Raw genomic sequence first — 24577 nt, forward strand, 5'->3', positions numbered from 1 at the left:
GAAATTTATAGGACAGTGCATTTTTCGGATCTGCTTCAGGGGGTAGATTAATGAATTTGGTTCTGCAATTCGGTTATGGGGTTGATCGAACAACAGAGAAGACAATCGCCATTAATTGGGCAGTCCCTTCTCCCAGAGAGGCTGATCCGGACGCAGGCCAAAATTCATTTTTTATAGGGCCTCCAGATCCCAGGACTCGCAGCCTGGACAAGGAGGACATAAAAAATATATTCAGAAACGATTTCCCCACTTCATTCTTTGCAATAGGGTGTGGGCATCCCATCAACGCTATTTTTTCCACATTTTGTTGGGTTGTCTTAGACAAGGTAATCTGTAGATTTCATTCTTGGTGCTCAAATAAACATCCAACACTGAAGATATTGTTCAACTCAGATACTGGCACATCCACTTCACATGACTTAACAGGTCCTGCCAGCTTGGGTGTGTAAAGAGGAAGACCAAAAATAAGAGACAAGACAGTCCTTAACCATACAGGAATTATTTATTTAAACCTGCAGATCATTTTACATGGATTTATATACTTCACTACAATCATACCTGGGGGCTTCTGTATTTATTGTGTGGTGTGGCACTTTCCATCATCAGAATATTCACACGATATACATTTTAAGTCATAATTAAATCTGTAGTCACTTTCATACAATAGACCTAAAGGAATATGAGAATTTATAAAGACTACCACATTCTCGACTGCTATTTCAAATTAAAGGTTAAATCTCAAGGATTTCAGAACTGATGGTGCAAACAATCGAAAAAGATTCAAATTTCATAACTCACTAAAATTTTTGCAAGGGCAAAATGATGGATTCAATGTCAATGTCAACACCAAAATCAGTGCAGCTAAAATATTTGTAGCAGCTTGCATCCATTACCGACAGTAGGTTCTGCTGTTATTTACACCAACAGTCCTGTTATGAGTGAGTGAACAGGACAAAAAATAACTTTAGTAAACAGAGCAAAGATATAAGCAAGACCAACAATGGATTTATATGATACACAGTAAAGACCAGCATTCAGGTGTCAAAAGTGGTTGTCAACTGAAGCAAGGAGGCAGCTACTTTCAGTTGAATTATGCTAGTCTCACAAAACCGGGTTTAATTCCAGAAATGCAAGAAAGGTCCGTGTGGATAGTTCAGCATATGACCAGTACCAAGCAGGGATTGGTGTAATTTGGCGAGTTTCTTCACTACCGGAAAAAAGTCATAACGGTTTCTTCGAAAGTTTAACAAGCCTAAACAGCTGTAGTGAACACTGACATGAACAGATTACTAGCATGTTAGCAATGGCCCGATTTTAAATGGAGAGCCTTTTTGTTCACATAACATCTTTTTTTCTGAAAATATGCTGCCCTATCCAAGGAACCACGATCCATCACAGGATCAGGAGATTTCCCAGCTAGCAAAAGCCAGATATATCCACGACTTTCAACCAATTACTTGGCTAGAAACATCAATGAAACAATCAGGTGAGAACACAGCCATGTATACATGTTCAGCAAACATGAGATGACGTGCACACTGGCTGGACCTTTTCAAAATTATGCCAATGTCTCCTAATCCTGCAGGGTTAAGAGCAGCTCTTTTGTACAAATAAAATCTCTCCTTGAAAGAGAAATAAACACAACAAATCATCATCATATATGGTAACAGCAACTACCTGAAAATCAACATCTTCAAACCCTTATGACTCGGGGTAGAGCAGAGGAAGCATCCCATGAGGAATCGATCATCTTATCCTGGCCGAATTTCAACTATTTTAGTTGGGAGAATTTTTTAATAAATCATGCAATCCATCATGTGTTCAACACATGGTGTTGTATTCCTCTCTTTGCCTCAATGGGTTTTCAAATCTATCCTATGTGTTATCACATCTCGTAAACCAGTATCATCTTGTATCTGAACATGTACAATCTACACACCTGCCTACGACAACTTTACATCCACTCTAGTTACATTCACAATCAACTTCCGGTCAACTTTTACAACCAAACTCAATTCTATAGATTTACACAATCAACTATAGAAGTACATGTTTGTACCATATCCGTGAAATGTCCCCATCATTAAAATAGCAAGTAAACATTGTGAAATTGATCATATGCATGATATACAATGCTCAATACAGCAAAACACTCAGAACATTTTATACTTTTTGATTCCTGCAAAATTTTTAAAGCCGTCCACATGCACACCTTAGGCATGTAAGGTTGTTTGAACTCTCCCCAATACCACAAGCTCCCCTTTCCCGTTCATTGTGTCTTAGCCCTGCTTTTTCATACCAACATTTCATTATACAACCACTGGTTAGGTGAACATAAAAATAAACATATTAAAATAGATACAAATTAGTGACAGTTGTTGTAAATAGAATTCTATGCCGTTTCATGTAATCATCTGCTCTAAATCAATGTTGACATTTAATGTTATGCCCTTCACATATTTGTCTATAGCAGTCATCGATAATCTGTTTGATTTCAGAAGTCAAACCACAATCTATTACGGGGACACTAATCATGGATACTCAAGACTCCCACGCAACTTTTTGACAACTTTTTCAAATGATCAATGATTATTCACTCATACCAAGAATACAAGCATACACTCTTTCATTGTTTTTCTCAGCAAGCACTGGTTGGTACTACATTGTCTTAGTCAATATGAACAAAATTGTGCTCAGCATAATAACCTACTGTACTATATCATGACCAAGGAATATTTCAATTGGACAGGCCTCCTAGTTTTCCAACAATACTGGCACGATATTTGAAGAAGATGCCAAGAAAGCTGCCTGCAGTCTTAAAATACAATGTTTCTATTTACTTTGTAACAATGTAAGAAACAGTTCAAGAACCAGTATATAATTTACAGGAGACCATGGTTCTCTCAGTCTCAGCAATAGTATACTAGGTCATGCTATGCACCAAGCATGGCAAGATCTGACCTGGCACTATACAAGACTTGGAGTGATTGAACTGTTTCTTTCCAATAAATATCTAGATTACAAACTTAGTAACAACACGATGGAACGCTTCACACACTATCTCCAAACAGATTCTTCTTGGTTGTGGCCCTTTTTGTACACAAATATTTCTATGACATTCTAAGTGTACCCTATCTACAAGTAACAACAATCTGCTGAAGACCAAATCTACATGGTGAATACTATGAATAAGTCACTGATGTGACTGCCAGGAAATCGTGGAGCGAGCCAATCATATCACTAATCATCACCAGGTTAACTACAGCACAACCCAAGCAAAAGGTTTATACACAGTCTATCAACTACCAAGGATGATATTGAATTCTTATGTGCTTTTGAGTTAAACAAGCCAAGGTGGGTGATCTTTTCGTCATGTTTCACTCTTAAATAAGTGGCAAAGCGAACGTTCACTGTAACTACAACTGACTTGTTCCACAATTTCATGAAGGCAGTCATGAGAAGGAAAAGCACAAATACAGCACATGTAAACACAATCTGTATAGAGAGCTAAATCATACATAATTTATTCTGTCTTTATTTACCATGACAATAGGAATGACTCATTTATCTTTATGATAATCAATGGAATTGCTAGAGAATATCCAGCTTGTTTTCCACCAATCACAAGCCACCAGGTTGCATCCACTCGAGTTATCCTCAGATCTTGGCGATCAGAAAGGAAATGGCCAGCTTTTCCTGGGTGAGAAGATGAAACATTCATTGACTGAAAGCATTCTACCCAACATCTATCACCCCATACATGGAATAATTTTGTCCGAAGAAATAATTCTATTTCATCCTTCTGCTGTCACACAAGAAACAAGCATCCAGAAATGAAAATTTCTTGAAAATAAACAATTTTTTGAACAGCAGGTCTTTGTAACTTCAAAAGATCTTATGGAACAAAACAAAAGCAAGGAATACTTTGCTCTATCGCAACCATTTGAAAAACAATCGCACAAGTGCCTCAGCAAAAAAGGGTTTACGCCAACAATGAATTCCCTGAGAACTGCATTCTGTTCCTTTCAACCTGGTGCCTCCCGATTGATAAGATTCATTATGAGATGTCTAGTCCTTTGCTATATTTACATGCCCCCATAACCTGGCATTGGCCCAGCGAATCCACCAGGTGCCTGGAATCCAGGTTGTGGAACTTGGTATCCTCCTTGTGGTGGGGCGGCTGGCATCCCTGCCATTCCTTGGCCTTGCGTCAACATTAACTGAGGTTCAGCTAAAATTAGGAAGAGGACTAGGGTCAGATAAACCAGTTTCAGAGGTACAGAAATAATTGTGCGAGACCGAGGGAAAAGAACAATGTATACCAAATTGACAATTTCCTTCTCAAAGAACAAATGCATTTTTAAGTGACTGTCTCGATGTCCTAGTTGTTCAAAACAACTTAGGTCAGTGACTTGGCGCAAACTTTTCACTTGACAATATTGGGTGATATGAATAAAGACTAGCAAATGCTTTTATCTAAAACTCCATGTACATTTACACTAGGCCTTTCTGTACAAAATTGAAGTAAAAGCATTTGCTAGTCTTTATTCATATCACCCATTGTCTCAGTCAGTTGAGCCCATTTGACTAAATGCCAAGTTAAAGTTAAACCAAGTTAGTGACTTTCCATTTCAAATATCCAAGCAGTTGTACGTACCAAAAACAAGTGGCTTCTCCTCTGCTTTCTGTTCTACTTCACAACGGATTGCTTCGGACTGTTCAAGTTTGTCCACCTGAAGAATAAAACAATAACAATAGTAGAAAACATAACAAGCCTTCGTAGGGGAAATTTCTAATCCCAACCAAGTCACTTCGCCATCTCCAGACAAGGGCATGATGCCAAAGGCTCACCCAAGTGCTAAGAACAATACATGAAAGCCTAACCAAAGGAAAGTATTCAATTCAACAATACTATACCTATTTGCAAAAACTTGCTTTGGATTGTTTGACCATTCTGTAGTTTGTAGTGAAACTGGGTTAATCTAGAAAGCTACAACGGACAACAGTATGGTATAAGTACTAACCTTTGAGATGTATTCTCTCATTACTTGAATCATGTAAGGCATGGTGAAGTCCATGATATTATGTCTCCACGCAAGTTCTAAGATTACATCCGGCCTCAATAGATCGTAACAAGCAAAGAGACATGCGGCGAAACACTCGGGATTCTTCTGATCTAAGAACCATGCGATGAGCTCCTCTGCGATATCGATATTCCGGGATTCACACGCGTATTGCATTGCATCCTGAAAGAAAATAAAGGGTAGAGTCCTTCAGAAATCTATTCTTCAATTAATCCTTTGCCTCCATAGCCTTCATGAATATACAGAACAGCAGAGGTTTTTTTAAACGAGGATGATAAACATACCTTGAATAACTTGTCTCTTTTGCACAGATCCACCGATTGTTTCCATCTGTTGTTACCCTTGTATAAGTAGGCAGCAATACGACGGAATTCTATTAACTCATGTGTCTCCATCTTCTGTGCCAGCGCAATATTGTCGAAGTTATTGAATCCATCAATGCTGCTCCGTAAGCCCTGATAATCCTCTTCTTCAATCAGTAAATTGTTCAATGCTTCATTGATAGCTTTATTATTATTGTTTTGCACCGAGCGCAGATAAGGCTTGACAAGCGGAATCTGATTCAGCTTCATGAAGAATGTGACGGCACGAGTGTGGTCCATCCGTGGAGTTAACACCAGCAAGAGGTCATTGAGTAGCAATGGCTTGAAGTCGAGATAGAACTGCAGCGCTTTGTAGTAAAGCTCAATATTGGCAACTTTCGTGATGATATCTTTGAAGTGGTTTTCTTTCCATGCGTCTGTGGGATGGTTCATCATTGTGATTATAGCGTTGTCATATTCTTCGTACTTGTCGTAGAGGAACACCAATTCGGACCATAAGTGTGCCTGCTCAGCAGCGCGGAGGACCTGGAAGCAAGAATTTTACACTTATTAAATTTCCAACAATGAAACTTGCTGTATTAGTGACAAGTTCCTCGAAGGCAACATGCAGGAATGAGCTTCTGTTCAAGTAGATACAAGACTAGGTGGCTCTACAGCAGCCGAGCATTCATTTCTTTGAGAACAATCTTTCCCCATTACTACGTACCTTTGGAATGTTGACTCTCGACCAGAAGAGCTCCAAGTGCTCCCTCATCTTTTGTGGTTTATATTTGGAATAGAGGATGGCTAATTCTGTGAACATGCCCATGTGGGCTCTTTCTAAACCTGAAAATATATAGAAGTTGTCAAGTTAGACAGATCCCAGGTTGATGTCATATCTTATCTTGCATTCAGTGATCTTGAAAACAATTCAGACAACTTCACCTTCAGGCCGATTTTCTATTTGCACCAAACACAAGTCCCAAAGTAAACCCCAATAACGTCTGGTGGTACTCCAAACTTGTTGCCGGCATTTAAAGTATAATGCCATGTGTCACAATTCCATTTCCTCACGCAGCATTTCCATTTTCTGCAAAAGCGTTCTATTGAATGAACAGGACAGGTTCCAACTCTGGTTTATCAAAGTCTAGCTCATACTAACCTAAGGCAGCTTCTAGTAGGAGGATGAGTTCTTCAAAGTAGCCTCTGTCTTGATAATAATTAATAAGCTCTTCTAATTCATCGGCATGGACGACTATGTGAAGTCCACACATCTGGGCCAGGCGGAATTCTTCGTTGTCTACACATGCGAAGCAAACCTCCTTCCACGTTTTTGTACTATTGGCTTTCCTAGCACCATCGACAGCTCCTTGGTATTCGCCAAGATGCACCAGGGTGATGGCTAGTCGGGCAAAGTTGGAGACATTGTTGTATAATAATTTGGCAGCGTCATACATTTTCTGGTCAAAGCAACGGTCGGCCACCTGAAGAAAGAATTGAGAAATGAGTGAACTGGCCAAGACCTCCAGAGCTGGAATTTTCAATTGGAAAATTAAGAAGTCTATGTGTTTAGTACCATGCTATTGGCTTGCATCAGTGGAAAGAAATTTGGGACTTCACTCTCAATGGAAAACCTGTTGTATCACCCAACCCCACATTAACTTACCTGTGTAATATTAGCATGATTAGGCCCAGATATAAATTCTTCCAAGTCGGCCAATCTGTTGGTCTTGGCGTAAGCAAAGATCAGTTCAGTTTCAATGAAGGTTTCCCTGGCCTTCTTGCGAGCCATCTGCAGGTATTTGACTAGATCTTCCCAATTATCTGAAAAATAACACAATACACATAATAGCACACTATCCACAGAAGGGGAAGACGAGCATATATCTGTTGTACTCAGGTGAGGGAGATGACCTCACTTTTGGAATGCAATGCAATACTCAAAACTCTTTCTACTGATATTCGCAAAACTCTGAACACTGTCACTTACTGTTCCTGCTGGCGACATCAACCACTTCCATGTATTGCGATGGGTCGTCAGCCTTGATATAAGAATCAATTGCCTCCTTGACTAAACTGCCGTTCAACTGGGCGCGAGCCAACTGACTCCACACGGCTGGTTCGTTGCAACGCTCGGCAAACTCGTACGCACGGTCTAGATTATTGACATGATCGATCAACACCTGGAAAGAAAATAGAGAAATACAATGTATAAACGGTTTACTAATGTTTCAGGGTTTTGGAGGCTCTGGGGCGTGCAGTGTTGAACAATGGCCAAGAACTCATTGTATGTAAGTCTATGTGAGGTCCTAAGACTATTCCGAACAGTTTTGCTCACCTGGATAGCTGAAGTGTTCACTTCGAACTTCTTGAAGATAGCAAAAGCCTCTTCATACAGCTCGCTGCTGATGGCAATGTTGGCTATATCCGGGGCGTCGTAGTTATCCAGCCTGTTGATATATTCCATCACTCGTGTGCGGTCGGCCTTGATTGCGGTCAGAATCAGCAAGTTCTGAAGATTCCTGCAACGAGAAGGAGTTAGAAATGTGAAAATTTGTCGCAGATAGTTCAAGCAGTGAAACCCAAAGGCACTTTTATGATTGGTCTGCTGAGGGCCAGATGGCAACAATTCTGAAAACTATAAAAACAAGTTGTAAGATCTCAAAAGGTCTTTCATACACGCCAGTGGCTTTTAGCTCGACATTTTCCCTGCCTGGACACTGTGCCTGTTGGTTAGTCTTAGACTGGAGCAAATGAAGCGACAAAATAAGACTAACAGATTTTATTCATTTTGTCCTCGGGCAAAAGTTCCAAGTTGACTCCACTGACCAGTCCAAAAGGGACTGAAACCATGCGGGTACGACATGTTGAAAAGGATATTGGTTCAAAACATATGGCTTGGCTGGATTATCATGAGCAGCCATTAGACAACAATTGAATCTTTAGAATGGGGCATGCAGGAAGGCCTATCAGAGGCAATGAAAATGCCACTGATACCGCCACCAAGCATTCAAACCATTTGCAGAGGAATGAAGTGACAGTGAAACTGCCTAGTCATCAAATTAATTCAACTGAAGATGATTTAGCATGATTTTATTCAAACCTTTCAGTCCATCATTTAAGGTGCGCCCTCATAACTTGTCTCTTTGCGCTTAAAACTTGTGCGCATTCAGATTACTGGAAGTGATACGTAGCTATGCTGTCTGGCACTGGTTGTGGCATGAGACAAGGTAAGAATCTGTCATTCAAAGAAGTAATTCTGAACCCTCACTTTCTGCTGACTACAAGCAAACTTAACCACAATTTGGGCCGTCGTGTAATCAAGGATTCAGGTGGGGGGTAAAAAGAACTAAACAGCGTATTTACAAAAAGATTGTTAAGAGTAAGATGCCAACAGTGTTAATTACTGTTAATAATGCATAACAAAAAGCAAGAAACGGGGCAATATGATAGATAATCATGAATATTGATTGAACAAACTTAGGTTCGGGATGTATTAGTAATGAAAACCATTTCAAGGAAACACACATCGTGACCCACTTGGAGAGGGAAATTGGTCTCATTATCATCGAACTACACAGCAAGAGAGGAAGCATGGTTACCCAAGAGAACTACTCGAAACATCACTCATCAATGTGGCCAAATAACGAGACTGTAGTGTGCATTCACCTCAAATATTGGACGCTAGCACTCATCACTTTTCAGAGATTGTCAGAAAAAGTGAAAGGTTTGATTTTAATGCCAACTTCATACATGTAATTTTTTTTTACCAGGATACTCTGTATAAGAAAAATTGGCAACAAGAGACTCAAGACAGGTTGACTAAAGAAAACAAACGTGATACTGTCAAGACATTTCAATGGTCTCCTTTCTTTCGTTCTAGTTAGTAGAGAACACCAGCGCTGCAATGCTATCTTCAGTGATCACACCCAAAGAACCAACCAGCCTAGGTGTACATGTATGGAAAGCACTAAAATGCTAATGCAAATAGAAAAGATGACTTGCTTGTTTTGGCCGAGATCAGAACCAGAACTGAAAGAAAAATACGGCCAGATAACCCCCAGCAGCGGTGGTATTATATAGATTCATAGAGATAGGAGAGTGGTAATCAGAGCTAGAATTTTGCCACTTCTCATGAACTAAGCCCATGTTGAAGTCCCGTCAATAAAATCAGGTCAACTGCACGGTGGAAACAACATGTATTCCATTATCCCACCAAATACTTAACTTGTATCTCGGTTCCTAACATAAGTAGCATGGACAGACGAACAGCAAAAAGCATCAAGCAAAATGAAATGTATTCCAACTACACCTTCTCCCTAACATGTAACTTCCAATCAACATGAGAGGCAACACCAACATTTTCTGTGTAAAGTGAAAAACTTCTCAATGGAAGTACCTCAAATTATGTAGCTCTTTTTAACCAAAAGTACAGAAAATGAAAGGCTGGGTGTCTCAAACTAAATGATCATTTAACACTTCAGATTCGATGTTAACTATTGTCAATGGCTGGCAAAGCATTTGACTCGAAGTACATCAAGTCACCTCAAAAGGAAGAGAGGATGATATGCATCTCCACTGAACTTACCTGTGATCACTGAAGACTGAATTCTCCAAGACGATCTTCTCGAGGAGCTCGATGAGTTCATTTGGTAAGTCTGCCGTCATGAAGGCCTTGACAGTGACTGATATGTCTTCGGGGTCCTGGGTCTCGGAGAGGGCGGTCTGGACCACTTGGTCAATCAGAGGACGCCTGTACTCGTTGTCTTCCTTCAGAACATTGGCCCACAGGTCAGGGTCTCTCCTGCGTACCAGGTAACGAGCTTCACTCTTGAACAACGAGTTCTCGTTGCAAACCTGAAGACCAATCATGAAACTTTATAAAAGAGTTCATTTTCAAGGCAGGATATGTATGTGATTACATCAATGTTATTTACCTATAAAAGTGCGACCACCTTCTGTTATAGTGTTCTTATTTGAAGAGTTCTTTGGTAGTATAATCGAAACCGCTGAGGCCGGAGCAGAATCTTGACATACCAATTAATCTGTTACCCTGTAGCCAAGGCCCACTGAAAAACACCAAAGCTAACTTACGTTAATGAGCTCCAAGTCACAGAGACCTCTCTCATAAGCGACACAAGCAAGATGAGGATCTCTTTTCTCGCAATATTTTCCCACCACTTTGCTGTCATAGTACATGTTCTCTCTTAGGAATCTCTCAGGGTTGTTATTGCTGTCGATATAGATCTTGGCGAGGGCGTTGTGAGTGGCTGGTTCATTGCAGCCTTCATGGATACGAGTTTCCAACCACGGCAAGAGCAACTTCAATCTGAAAAGAGATGAACAGGGAATGAATACGATTCTAAGAGATGCACCAGTCTGGTGAAATAAGGTTTATTGTCAGGTCTGATCCAGCAGTTTCAGTGAACTTATGGAGAGAACTTATACTGTCCTCAATATCACAGATGACAAATCCTGTATCAAGTTTTCACATTGACATGAAGCCAGTAAAGTGTTCTGCTCAGGGCTTACCTATTTCTCTTTTCTACCTCAGCGACCAGCTCATCAGTGGAGAACTGTCCCTTGACCACCATGATCAACTGTTTGATTACATCTTCTGTGCAGTCGACATCCAGAAGGCCGCCAATCACAACAGGCAGACGCGACGGGTTCACCTAAAATTGCAATGCAGAATCGGTCAAAATCAGCAGGCCATGCAGAGTCAGGCATACCATTTGATAATAATTCTTTTCTTAGCACTTACAATTATAAGAAAGAAGCTGCAGCCAAACTAAACGATAGTAATCTCTGCATTTTCTTAAGGTTCAGTTATGTTTGAGAGGAAATTGGTTTGAATGTACCTCAATACTTTACCTCAGTAACATATTAACTCACCTTCTGCACATAAATCTCTATGTACTTCTGTAGGTTGTTTCTGTACAGGTAGAGGACAAGATCATGCACGAAGTCGTATCTGTCGCACACAATAATCAGAGGAAGCTGATCAGTCAACTTGGCTTCCTGCAAGTAGAATAAGCGCCAACAAATTATGATCTATTTGCAAGTATTGAGTGTGGCAGGATGTATTAGGAAAACTGCAAGGGTCTTTACTCAGCAGGATTAACAAAGCATTCTTTGGTTGTATGTTGTGTTGCGAAGCAGTGACATACCACACAATGCCAGCACTTGTCTAACAAACAAGGTCAATCTTGGAGACACTCTGCAATGCTGCACAATCAAATGGGCAACGCATGGAAAAAGAGCATCTCCGTCAGATGAATTCGATGAATACAGGAAAGAAATAATACCTTGAGGAAATTTTTCACTCTCTGTGGATCGTAACAGTTACTCTCGCGGCAGATTCTCTCCACCTCCTTGATCTGGCCAGTCTTACATGCTGACTGGATGTATTTGAAGTGAACCTCAGGATCCTGGCTGAAGTTAACAATCGAGCCAAGGAAGTAGAAAAGTCCTGAAAAAGACGGAATGATAAATTGAGAAATCCATATCTCAAAAGACCTGAAGTTGTAGCGTAGTTTTCTTTGAAGCAAAAGTGTACAGAACATGAACTTGCTCCCCAGTGCATTACAACTTGGTTCAACAAAATGCCAATCCAGGTCAATCACTTCCGTCTACTACATCAAGTTACTGACTAAATTCAAAAGACATGAACGTCAAGAACCTTAGAATTCAAGTGCATGCACTCTCCTGTGACTTCGTTTTACGAATGAACCAGCAGCAGAGTTCAGATATTCTGTAAGTCAACATGCAATCGCTTACCTTCGTAACTTTTGAACGATTCGAAAATCTCAGTAAGTTGAGTAGTTCCCAACTGCTCATGATACTTGGTGGCAATCTGTACACACACTTGTAAGTTCTGTCTGATGTTGGCCTGCAACATTGCTTTGAGGCATTCAAGAGAATCCTCTACAGATAACGAGCCAAAGTAATTGACAAGCCATTCTGGATTGAGTAAATGGGTGTGGACGACAGCTCTCTTGATGTCGTACAAGTCAGTGTAGTGCTCCAACGCCTGCAAGAAGATCAAATATCATTTCAGGATCACCGGGCTGATAACATGTAACGACTGATAAGATATTATGACTGTTTTTAACGTGAATGTATGTTGATTTGCGAAGCAATGACATACTGAACAATGCCAACACTTGTCTAAATAACAAGGTTATTCTTGGAGATGATCAAGAGTGATTAACAATCAAATGTTAAACACTCAGAGAAGAGCTTCTCCAGAGCCCAACTAAGAGTGATCCCAAGAATTCAAAACAAACAGCCAAGTGGGGGAATGGTCACTCCTTCAAGTACTAAGCAAAGATGATGGAAAATGCCTCTCGATTCCTAAACATCATGACATAAAAACAGCGATCAAGTACGATATATGATACTCTAAACTGCTTTAGTTCATATCATATTGTACTAAATAGAACTTACCCTTTGTAGAAGACCAGCCTTCTCACAGAGCTGGGCGATGTGGGCACGATCGTAATGAGTAAACATCTGATTGCCAAGAATAGCATCAGCAACCTACAAGGAAAAGACATGGTCATGTTATTTATCTATAAATGATTAAAATTAGTGTTCGGTGAAAGAGACAATCACAGGCTTGTAAATAAACAAATCGTTATCAAAATTGTATGTTATGTTGCGAAGCAGTGACATACCACACAATGCCAGCACTTGTCTAACAAACAAGGTTATTCTTGGAGAGCTCTGCAATGATGAACAACCAGATGTTCAACACTTTGAAAGCAAGCACCTCCTAACAAATATATTGCTGCTTTTACTTTTAGGGCAACAATTTCACTAGTGTGGCCAAATCATCTTGACTTATGTCTGCATCAACGATTCTGTTATGAACCTACCTGCGGTGCTGACATGAGGTTCATTTCTAGGAGCCTGGTCTGCAGCGGTGCGTCGCAAGGTCGGTTGTTCTTGAGGGCATCCAGTAGGAATGAAGTACATTGCTGCACCATGTTTGATTCCATAAACACATCCACGATCTAAAACGGAAACGTCGGGTTACTTCACAAGAGAAATGTTTTTTTTACTATTTGAACAGTGTACTGAACTTGTTTTCAGGTGGCATTTGATCTGAAACAGAAACATTGATATGAAAAGCTTCACCTAATAATAAACGTAACATAATAATAAATGTAACATACCTGATTGATATCTGCCATTGGTTCATCATCAGCTACCAACATCTGGGCGAACTGCGCCCCCTGGTCTGGATTGATGCGCATGATATTACGCAGGAGGAAGATATAGTCGGGAGTGTAGCCAACTTTCTTGGCATACAGAACAATCTTCTGGAATTGACCAGTCTCGGCAAAGCATTGGATGACCTGAAAGAAAAATGAAAAACATTCAAAACATACATTACATGGCTCAGAGAACTGTTTCAAAACTTCACACAACATCTAACTGATCAGTAATCAGGAAATGCAACTGCTGAGTTTCAATGGCACCAGAACAGGAAGATATAATCTCTTCTTGAAGACTTCTATAGCCCCTAACAAACCTGAACCTAGCATGAAACTACTACCTACTTTATTTGGTACATTAGCGCGGAGGTAAACAGACAGAGCAAGGGTTGGGTCGGCCTGTTTGACCAAGTCACCCAGTTCTTCGCTACATTCCAGCTTCTCCTCCTTGAGCCACTTCTCCAGTAGTTGCTTCCTGCCCTGTTGAAGGACCGGCCGGCAGAGTTCCAGAGATTCATATTTGTTCAACTGGCCCTGGTCCAACAGGATACCAAAGTACTGCAGTAGTGGTGACGTCTGGCCAGGCTGAGCTGGAACCTGTTGGAACCTCTGAATTGTCTGGGGAGTACGAAGAATACCCTGAAAAGAAAACGAAGATTGCAATGATTTATTCATCAGAACTTGCTGAATGATGAAACACAGCCCATTAGTGCCAGAACAGGTACAGATAGCACATATAAAATCATGATTTTCATCCAGATATGGAACTAGAAGATGGTTTGTACCTTGGGAGCACCAGCTGCCACCTTTGCTGCCTCTGAATACTGTCCATTCTGGAACAGATTGTTGAATTTCCTGACAAAGAGATCCTCGGCACCAGGCAGATTGTTACGAGATGCCATACGCAATGCCAAATCGGAATTCTGGAGAGTGTTGGTTATGTACTGGATGATATTGTCCTCCTCTACACACACAGACAGAACCTGGAGAAAGAATAGTACAGGAAGGATGAAACAGGCAATATCAAATATTTGGTAAGGATTTATGCGAATAGACATGTCAGCAAGTCACCCTCGCATGTTCTCGGCCCTTTTCAGTTAGTCTTTGTAACCAACATTGATCTTGGAACTTGGATGGAGGTGTCATCTTACAACATGTCTCCCCAGTTTGACAGCACGTAAGATAGGGTAAGGTAATAAGGTACTGGTCAATGCATCATAATCACTCTACTAGTGGAACACACTGTAGTAGTAGTTACCAGCTGAATGTTATCGCAAGGCATTAAAACCACTGCGGACAGATCACCAACTCAGCCTTTGCAGTTTCCTACCTGTCCTTTCCTATTGACTCCAATGATTCCAGATGTGGCATCATGAGGAGCTGTGACGAATATGGTGTCACCGCTGATTCTGTTCATGTAGATGCACGTGCCAGATTCGATATCGTAGAGATGGATGTAGCCATACTTTGTGATCAGGAAAACCACATCATGCTTTTGGCTCATCTGGAAAAAAAACAGTGCGTTACAAATGCTAGACACTATAGATAAAGCCTTATTGTTTCTGAAAAAGAACCGACTCCAGATGCTTTACATTATTGTTTGGGAGGCTGGGGGCTATCAAAGAATTAACTCTGTTCTTCCATATCTTCTTTACATTTTCTCGATTCAAACTTGGCAGTCAGATGCCCCAATGCTCTGTGGTCAAAAGAATTTACATTGGTGGTGTGAAATTTCATACGAGAACCAACTTCTTTTCTAGTCCTTCCACACTGCATAAATGAGAAGAAGACAAGTGAGGAAAAACGAACCTGCATCGCAACAGGGAAATCATTCTGTGCCTCCGGCGGGAAGAAAACGTCCACTGCCTTTTTCTGATATGGGCTGTTACCTGCGGCTGGTTGGCCAACCTCGATAATATGGAGCTGAAAGAGACATAGACACTTTTAGATTAATTTCTACTGAAGGACAGAAGATATTACCAAGATAGTACACCTCCAAAATTATTGATGCAACAGACCACAACAAACTAACTCACCTTTCCTCCTTGTGCTCCTCTGACAGCGAAGCAGAACAGTGTCGACTCCGACTGATTTCCGATCATTTTGAAAACACCGAATGCTGCAGCATGTCCCTCAATCGGCTGGCTCACTTTGCGCTCAACAGAATACAACTGCATCGCTCCTACAACACGATTTTGCTAAAAAAGAAAACATTACTCCACCTATCAACATGTGCTCTGACAAATTTTAGCCAAATATAACGTACAGGGCAGGGGAGGGGCATCTAAAAAGAACCAAAAATCCTCAAAATCAACATTCATTTACGTCATAGCACTAGCAGCGATATTTTGTGATTTCCCAAAGCATAGGTTGTTTCACTTCAGCTTCTAAATCTAAATTCCACTTGACGAGCTTCAAATCCTTATGATCACCATCTTTTGCTGAATCAGTCATCATTTGCCCTTTTCCGCTCGTCTAATTTGATGCTCCTAGCCATTGCTGCAAGTTGAGTTGGCGTTACGACCCAAAAGTGGTGTGGACAGAAACAGGTGCCGTTCTACTGCTGGCCATCTAATATCAAAATGCTTTATTGACTATGGTGCCTCACTACTTCTATCCAACAGAATCATGTGATAAAAATTCGGTATATGCGCTCAGAAAATCGAACAAAATTGTGTATTTGGTTCAGGTGGAAAAGGGGGCGATTCCTGAAAGCGAAAAGTGTTACAAAGCACGCTAGAAACTACAAGACAACACACTAACAGTTAGGCCATAACCTCCATGCCTTTCGAAGTAAGGATCCTTAATACCTTGAGACTGAGAGGGAAAGAACACTGAACATAGATTGAGTTCTTTAGGTTAGGAAACATCAAGCTGAGGAGTTGAAGATGTAAGCTGAAGGTTGTTCATGCTTCATGAAGGAAACACCTTTGAATTTGTTTATCGGGCTCCCGTAAACATGGTTTCCATTCAAACACAAAATTATTTTATTCACAAGTGATGTTGTTCATGCAACTAGTCGCCGTGGCATATTACAGAATCAAGTAAATGGAACAGTTGAATACATAATAACCTGTCATCCCTCCTATTTCCCTCAACAACTGTAGTTTTAGATTAGCAAAACCGCTAATGAAAAAAACCTTTCTTTGGTTTGAATGGGAACCTTGGTAAAATACCTTCACCTCAAAGCACAATGAAGTCAAAATTCTGCCCCCATGAACTTGAGAAAACGATTGATTTGTCCAGAACATGTTTAAAGAAAGTGTCTATTTGGGGATGTGGTTTTTAAGATTATAGGTATCAAACCACATAGTACAAGTGAGAAGTGGGGAAAATGTATGAAGCCAGTGCAGCTTTCTCCCAAATCACCACCAACACTGCAACAGTACCACTGAACACCACCTGATGGCAATCACAAGAGACTGCTGCAATGACGACGAAACACTGTCAATATGACAACTAGACTCAGTTGGTTTTTATATAATTTCGCACAATGCACTCGATTGCGAAATCCTCCTCTTAGATGTGAGTTACTATGTTTCAGGCTGGCACAAACCATGCACAAACATGGAGGGAGTGGGCCAACTGGGTCTAGAATAATACAACAGCGTTTACCTGAGCCTGCCCTACCTGCGCTGATATACCTATCAGCAGGAGCCACTGGCCGCTCCCATCAGTTCGGTAGTTGATGATTTGACAGCCAGAGAGGCTGGAGTGGCGGTCAAAAACCTTCAGTGGCTGAGAATCACCTGAAATTGAAAAAGTGTTTAGTTCTAGGGATATACATTTCAAGTCAGGAAGCTTGGTTCAAACTTTAACTTACTGTTGTTCACGTCACAGTCATGCTTTGGCATCTGCACCATGAACGCTACCAATAATACATAAGGTGGCTGGCTATATTCAACATATATCAACAATACTACCCTCCCTTTTTTTCAACCTTTTCTCTAAGGCAACTTCTCTAACGCATCACAATTCTAAATCTTACGTCCTCCATGCCGATGCGAATATGATCAACCAAAGCATTTTTCAGAAAACTGTGCAAGACGAGGCCTTGTGAGGATTTCTTCAGAGAAGCAATAACCTCATGCACTTCAACTTCAAGATGCAAGAAAATAAGCAGACTTTCCCAGACAAAACAAGGCTGAGAGGAAAATTAGGGGCGTCACAGATCTAAAGATATTGTCAAACAATTCTCAAGTTCGGAACACAGAAACCTCATGCTGAATACGACATCCCACAACCGGTGTCAACAATTCTTCTTTCACGATGGCCAACATGTTTTAAAGCATGCAAAGAAGTGTAGCAGAAGCCTTAACAAAGATAAAGCCCAAACATTCTAATAAATATTCTACAAAACACATAGCAAAGTAAAATGCAGGAAAACCAAGCCCAGATTTTGAATGCCAATCATTGAGCCTCAAGAGTCAGATCTGCATCTCACCACATATGCTAAAAGTTACAGCCCAATGTGAAAAAGAAGGGTTCTTCAAAGATTTGAGTTAGAATGACATATGTCATAAAAGAGACACTGCAAACACCAACTACAGGAATTCTGCTGCAAACCTCTGTTGTAATCAAAAGTTCCAACATTCAGCGTATCAGGTGTCCCCTTCACCGCCACCTCCTTAATTTCATCATGAAAACTAGTAAGGTATACAGCCACAGCAATCAGAAACCCTGGACAAGGACTAAGGCCAATGGCATTTTTTTCAAATTTAAAAACCTAATTTGAGTTTAATTTAATAATAATTAAAGGAACTTTTGAATGATTTTTTTAGTTCGTATCATTAGTCTCACTTGGAGCTTGCCAGTCATTGGCAACAAACACTCTTCTGGTTACAACACTGATTGAGTCTTTTCGACCTTAGTCTTTTTCCAAGGGAAAATGCCCTAAAACCACCACAGGTTTTCATAAAACATCTCAATACAAAGCCTTGCCAGTATAACTAGCTTTAAATACTAACTTGCTCCTGTCAGGGAAAAGAAACAACATTGCAATGAACCACACAAACAGTGACAGAAACAATGCCAGGAAAATCAGTTCCCAGTTATTTAGTGATCCACATTAACCTTTGCATTGTTTTTTCATCATGGAGAACATTGTTTAGATATTAGTCAGGTATGAAGTATCAAAAGGCAGTGACTTGGCATAAACCCATAAGGCATATGCTTAACCCGGCCACAACACCTAAATGATGATGATGATGAAACAATTTTGTTATAAATTATAACCTTTTTTTGTTCTGTATACATTTTGTTATGTACTGTTGAAGTTTATACTACAACAACCTGACTTTGACTGCAAGTGGCCATCCCACATCCTGTGAACACTGAGGTCAAGATGTCCTTGGCTCTCATATTCTGCTCATATCTTTCTCAGACTGTCAACCATTAAACTTGCCACATTACATATCATTAGCCATGGATTCGTCACCAAATTTCATAAGTCTCACCTTCCATGCTCCAGTGGTAGCATGCATTATCTGTCACCAATGCAACGGTGTTGACAGAGATCCATTTCCAGAATGTGACGTCATCGGTCATCGTATGAGCCTTCATCTTGCTCTTCATCTCAAGGTTGAAGATCTGTAGGGTTTTGCCAGCTGAAAAGGCACACATGACATCATATATCGACCATAAGACAAGTTGAACTGAAGTTTGAAGTTTTAGAATTTGGCATGCTCCTCAATATGCACCATAACTTCTCATACAACAGGAGCTGGAAGCGACAGTCACTCTGTCCACATATCCTGCTGTACAATGGGAACTTTCATTGTGGGACATTGTAATTCATTTGGAGTTAGACATGAAGGAGTGGAATGCCCATTTTATTCATCTTATTCTTTTAACTTACCTTTCAATGCAATGACTTTGCTGGCAGGGTTCATAATGGCTGAATCGGCAGAGATTGGGCGCCTGACGGGATTGGCTGTGTCGTTCATGTCAATAATGACCACCTGCGCAGTCTCTCCAACCTTCTCACGCACACAGATGAACTTGTCAGACTCCATGGTGAGAGTGCTGAAGCCAATGTTGGCAGCATTGATGCCAACATTTTGGAGCTGAAAATAGAAAGAGCAAGAAAACGTTCTTAATTTTACCAGATTACTAAATCTTTTATGTCAAATCATTAGGATACCTCAATATTCAATTTAAAACTTCTTTGAATATTGAGCTGAAGAACCAGAACAAAGGGAGAAACCAACAAGGAACGACTCCAGGATCTGCAATCAACATAGTACAAGTACATGTAGGTCTTTTGTGCTACATGCCTCCTATGTCAATGACACAGTCACAAGGCCACATAGTTTTGTAAAGTGCAGTGACACCATGGCCATTGATGATTGTCAAGGGTAAACTTCCTCGCTGACTGTTAAGAGATACTCAGATAACTTCTTCCCTGCACTAACAAGTGACTGAACAAGTAAATGGCTGTATAATGAGTATAATGTTCATGGAGGAAACATGGGAAAAGAATACTTGGAAGGAAGTGGCCCAAGGAAGTAGACGCTTGGTCTGGCATCGAGGTTACAACCAGTTGAATTGGATGGAAGTAGCAGTTTACAATTTCCTACAATGTTGGACAGAACGGGCATTTGTAAGGATAGGCCTTAATTTCCCATTTGGAAAAAGAGGCCAACTCGGAATCAGAACCGAGACTGTGCCAGGCTTTTTTGATGACATGAAGCCATTCCAATCCGACCTCAGTTACACACAACCATTGTGTACATTTGGTATGACAACCAATCGTTATCATGCAAATGGCCAGCCAGATCAATATACTGTGATGAACGCACAAGCCAACTTAAGAGAAGGGATTGAGAGGCGCTTTCATCTATCACTGACACAACTATAGATTACAGTTACAATAATGGACCAAGAACAAGATTTTATTCATGACTCATGGTCATACTCATGGCTCTTCTTAAGCACATTTTGGTGCAAACTTGTACAACACAAGAAGTACAATTTGTGGTTTTTGCATTTTTAAATGAGGCATGTAATATCATTAGCAAAATTGATCCAAAGTTTTCAGGTTTTAAATAATACGTTGTGCCCCCCCCCCCCCCGACCAAAATGCTTTAGAACAGTCAATAGTATCATAGTTTGGCAAATCTCTCAGATCGACCAAATAAGTGAAGCTGTCAAATCAATAGAAGATCAACCAGTAGTGCAACTACTACACCAGAGCATGATGATTCATTCCCACGCAGTTAATAATGCACACCATACTGCATAAGGCGCTACACTGGTTGAGAAATCAATATATAAACTATGTTTAGGGGCAGTTGTGTGACACTACATGTATTAGGCTGATATTGTGTACATGCACAATATTTGAGATGCGTCACACAGTTGCATACCAGAAGCCAGAGATAGAAGGACGCTGGAAACTTCTATTATTAATATTAGCTTCTCACTAAGAAATGTACTGTGACTGTCAACAAGATGGAGGGCAAGTTCACCACAGTTTCATGAATGAATAGAACTTCTTAAATCCATATCACTGCAAGCTAGAAGTTAGACATCACAAAAATTCTGTCGATTGTTTCTTAATCTTATGCAATCTACTGCTGCAACGCTCACAGAAATTCCTCCAATCCAAGTGCAATGTTCGAGTTACACACAACAATTATTGATTTTTCAACAGCCTTGATCTGGAGATGTGGGCTTAATAAAGAGACAGCATGCAAGGTAACTGTGATACAGAACCCCATACAGCTAATCACAATGTGTTGTGCGTGGGCTACATAAGAAGTGTCTGTCATAATGTTTACAGCAAAGTACATAGTACGTATAAGTATTGCTTGTACAGTAGAACCTCTCTATTAAGGACACCTTCTGGACTGGCAAGTGCTGTCCTTAATAGAGAGGTGTCCTGATTAGAGAGGTCAAATTGAATAGAAAATACCAATTTGGGACAAAAACTAGTGTCATAAATGGAGAGGTTGTCCTTAATAGAGAGGTGTCCGCTAAGGGAGGTTCCACTGTATCATGTATTGTTACCACAACAAATCTATTATTTTCATAAGTCATGGCACAGTCATGTACTCTGAAATAGTGAAAAATGTCTTTCAAGCTTGTCCTTTTCATAAAACACAAAGACTACAATTTAGGGGCCCATCCACTCAGTCAGTGATGGGATGAAAATGTAACTTTTCTTGCAATGCAGTCTTTGAGAATAGCCAAGCAAAAGGGAGAAATAAAATTTATTGTAAACTTGGAAGTATTCAATATGATATTTCTGATTACAAGTATACAATTGTTCAGATCATGTGTTTACATACATTGTACAATACAATGGTTGGTGGTTGCTCATTTTCATTTTTTCAGTAACAGTTTAGTGGCCTAGTATGCAGTTATGACCTACCAACACTTGGTGCCAATAATGATGAAGCACTTAACTAAAAACATGGTACAAGGCTGTACCAGGAAACCATGTGGTACGTACTATTACTAGGACAAAATTGCAGGTGATTCAACAAATGGGTGATACCGTTTCATTTTTATTGAATATACATTGTGTTTAGTTTCATCATAATTTTATCAAGTTCAGAGAAGAGGAGCCACAAATGACGAACACGCGCAGGGTAATTTTAAAATCCAATTTAGCAAAATAGTTCATTGTCATTGATTCAAGTGAAGTCATGAATTATACAGCAACCACAGGTTTTCAGCAATGTCATTTACAACATGTGGGATCATCACTGAGTAAAGCACTGAGTAAAACAACATACGTGTAGTTGTGTGCAGTTTCAGTTAGCTCTGATGAACATCCTTAAAGTGAAATGTATAAAAATATATTTTGCTCTGCTTACTGAATAAGGCCAGTGACAGGGTTGAGGAGCCCAGAGAGGAAAGTCAGTATTCTATCCAGTATGTACTGAAGGCCATTTCATTTACCCTTTGGCACACTTGAATTGTAAAGTAATTCAGAAGCACATTGAGTTTAACATTAAACATCCAACAGGTACATGTCGGCATTGATCAACGAAATCCATGAAGAAGGCACTACCAGCTGATCATCAGGTGATCTGTAATTTACCCAAGCCCATGACACAGCATACAGGTGGTTGAAAACTCAATCAGACTGTTGTGGGCTTGGTGATGTAGGCTTCAGAATGATTACATGCTGATGTAGGCCATTGTGGATGATAACATATTTCAAGTCCATGATGCCAGAACCAGGAACATAGTAGACAAGACAAGACCAAGCATCAGCCAAAGATCGTTATACCTAAGTTATAGCTAATCAATATCAAAGGCTTGACTTTATTTTTGTCTCAGGAATTAGATTAGAACGATTACATCCAATCTAATAAAGAGTAACAGATTTTATTTGTTCATTTTATCCAACATGTATATAGGTCAAGATATCAAATAGCCAACAAGACCGACTTTAGATTTGCTTTTAGGTTAAAATGGTATCAATAGTGGGTGGTTCCTATTAGTCTGAAAAAAAGTGTGAGCCAAACTGTATAGTGTATATCAACTTTGTTTAAATGAAATGGAAAACGGACCACGCAGCAGCCAACAGGGAGCATGCTCGATGTCAAAAGATGTTTGGTTGGCCATTAAAATTGGGCAGATCCCTGCAAGGTTTTATACCAAAACTCATGAATGTCTACTTGTCTACAGGGCAACTAATTTACTGAAGTAACTTGTCCATCCAATAGCAAATTGGTTGTCCAGGGCAAGCAATGTCCACGAATGCACCAAGTGGAAAAATCAGACCATGATGACAATAATAAAGAATCTGGGAACACCCCTGATCAAAAGGTTGTCACAGACAAAGCGGGAAAGACAAGAAACGATGCCTCCCACTGCCTTGCATTGTCGACTGTGAAGACCTAGGGCCGAATTCATAAAGGGCGTTTAAGGGTTAGACGCGTGTAACTTCTCTCTAATCAGTTTCAGGGTCTATTCATATTCTGTGAAGATTTACATGAAGGACCTGAATCTGTCTATTCAGAAGTTAATCGCTGTTTTAAGCTAAACGCCCTTTATGAATTTGGCCCCTAATGTTCAGAGCCTCATCGCCATTTTCCGGCAAGGGGTCAGCAGCAACGGCGTCATTTTACTTGTATTCCTCTAGTATAAATTTAAATAATAGACTAGGCCCTCACACCAGGTGGGGGAAACCACTGCTGGCCACAACGAACAAGCAGCAAACAAAAGACTGCATGGTCGCACACCACATGATCTCTTGTTCGCTGTGCCTGTATTTAGGTGTATTGGGCCCGCAATGACTTTCTTCACCCGGTGTAAAAGGGTCTAAAACCTTGCTCGGCTGTAGAGAACTTGTCAACTGTGACTTTCGAAAGTCGGCCAGCACCATCCCATCCCAGTGGGTTAATTGAACAAATGCTAATGCTGTCAGTGCATCCGACAGTACACACAGACTCTGTCACGATGACTTGGCTTCTCTGGATTCTGCTGTTCTGGCGTAGAGTCCCGAATCTGATGAGATGACATGTCCGAATGGATGTCATGAGTGTAATGTGGGGGAACAGGCTGTCCTACTCCAAAAAATCAAAAATGAAAGAACAACCTGCAGAATCACAGCCCCTTTAGAACTCATTATTTACTTACTAGAAAAAGGGAAATCATTCTTCGTAAAACAGACATTACAAAGGAGTACTAGTGAAGGGAATGGCCAGCAGTACATTATTTTATTACCAGAATTGGGGATATGGACAGTGAAAATATTCGGGGTTTTAGTCAGCCATTTTTAGGGGCGTGTATGCAAAGAGGGCACTGGTGTCGCTTCATCACGTACTCACCTGTAGATGCTCCTGAAACCTAATCGGTAACAACTGTGTCATTTTATGTCTCTTGATATATTCTTCTCGGTGTTCTTGGGGGTTTTATAGGCGAAAACTGAACAGTACCGGTGCCCGGTAGATTTTTATTACGGACTTATGAACCTCCAACTCGACCAAGATGGCGGCCACCGGCAGAGGAA

The 24577-nt window shown here is 40.4% G+C and overlaps 1 protein-coding gene across 4 annotated transcripts; it reads right to left on the reverse strand.

Moving 5' to 3' along the window:
• Positions 1-483: 483 nt before the first annotated feature.
• LOC135482774 (clathrin heavy chain 1) lies at positions 484-24566 on the reverse strand. 4 transcript variants are annotated; one of them, XM_064763130.1, is made up of 28 exons: positions 24396-24566; positions 19466-19673; positions 19065-19214; positions 17239-17357; positions 15645-15806; positions 15418-15531; positions 14939-15112; positions 14394-14591; positions 13954-14247; positions 13567-13749; positions 13267-13404; positions 12836-12928; positions 12167-12419; positions 11695-11858; positions 11282-11407; positions 10919-11061; positions 10481-10715; positions 9975-10243; positions 9392-9418; positions 7725-7908; positions 7377-7569; positions 7053-7210; positions 6549-6870; positions 6114-6232; positions 5369-5932; positions 5025-5246; positions 4658-4733; positions 484-4231 (listed from the first exon to the last, which is right to left on the reverse strand). In XM_064763130.1, the coding sequence occupies exons 1-28, from the start codon at positions 24435-24437 to the stop codon at positions 4086-4088; spliced, it is 5076 nt and encodes a 1691-aa protein (XP_064619200.1). In that variant the 5' UTR covers positions 24438-24566; the 3' UTR covers positions 484-4085. The 4 variants fall into 4 exon arrangements, with proteins under 4 accessions (XP_064619200.1, XP_064619199.1, XP_064619202.1 ...); XM_064763129.1 differs by having other exon boundaries at positions 17224-17357; XM_064763132.1 differs by lacking the exon at positions 9392-9418.
• Positions 24567-24577: the final 11 nt, after the last annotated feature.

The sequence above is a fragment of the Lineus longissimus genome, chromosome 2 (genome assembly GCF_910592395.1).
Source record: "Lineus longissimus chromosome 2, tnLinLong1.2, whole genome shotgun sequence".
NCBI lineage: Eukaryota > Metazoa > Nemertea > Pilidiophora > Heteronemertea > Lineidae > Lineus > Lineus longissimus.

Bases quoted from the DNA above. Each gene is read 5' to 3' on its own strand.
- LOC135482774 (XM_064763129.1), bottom strand. From the start codon at position 24,437: ATGACACAGTTGTTACCGATTAGGTTTCAGGAGCATCTACAG. The intron at 15,532-15,644 runs GTGAGTTAGTTT...TGTCTCTTTCAG, and splicing joins GAGGAGCACAAGGAGGAAAG to CTCCATATTATCGAGGTTGG. The intron at 9,419-9,974 runs GTAAGTTCAGTG...TTTTTCTTTCAG, and splicing joins TCAGTCTTCAGTGATCACAG to TTCTGGTTCTGATCTCGGCC.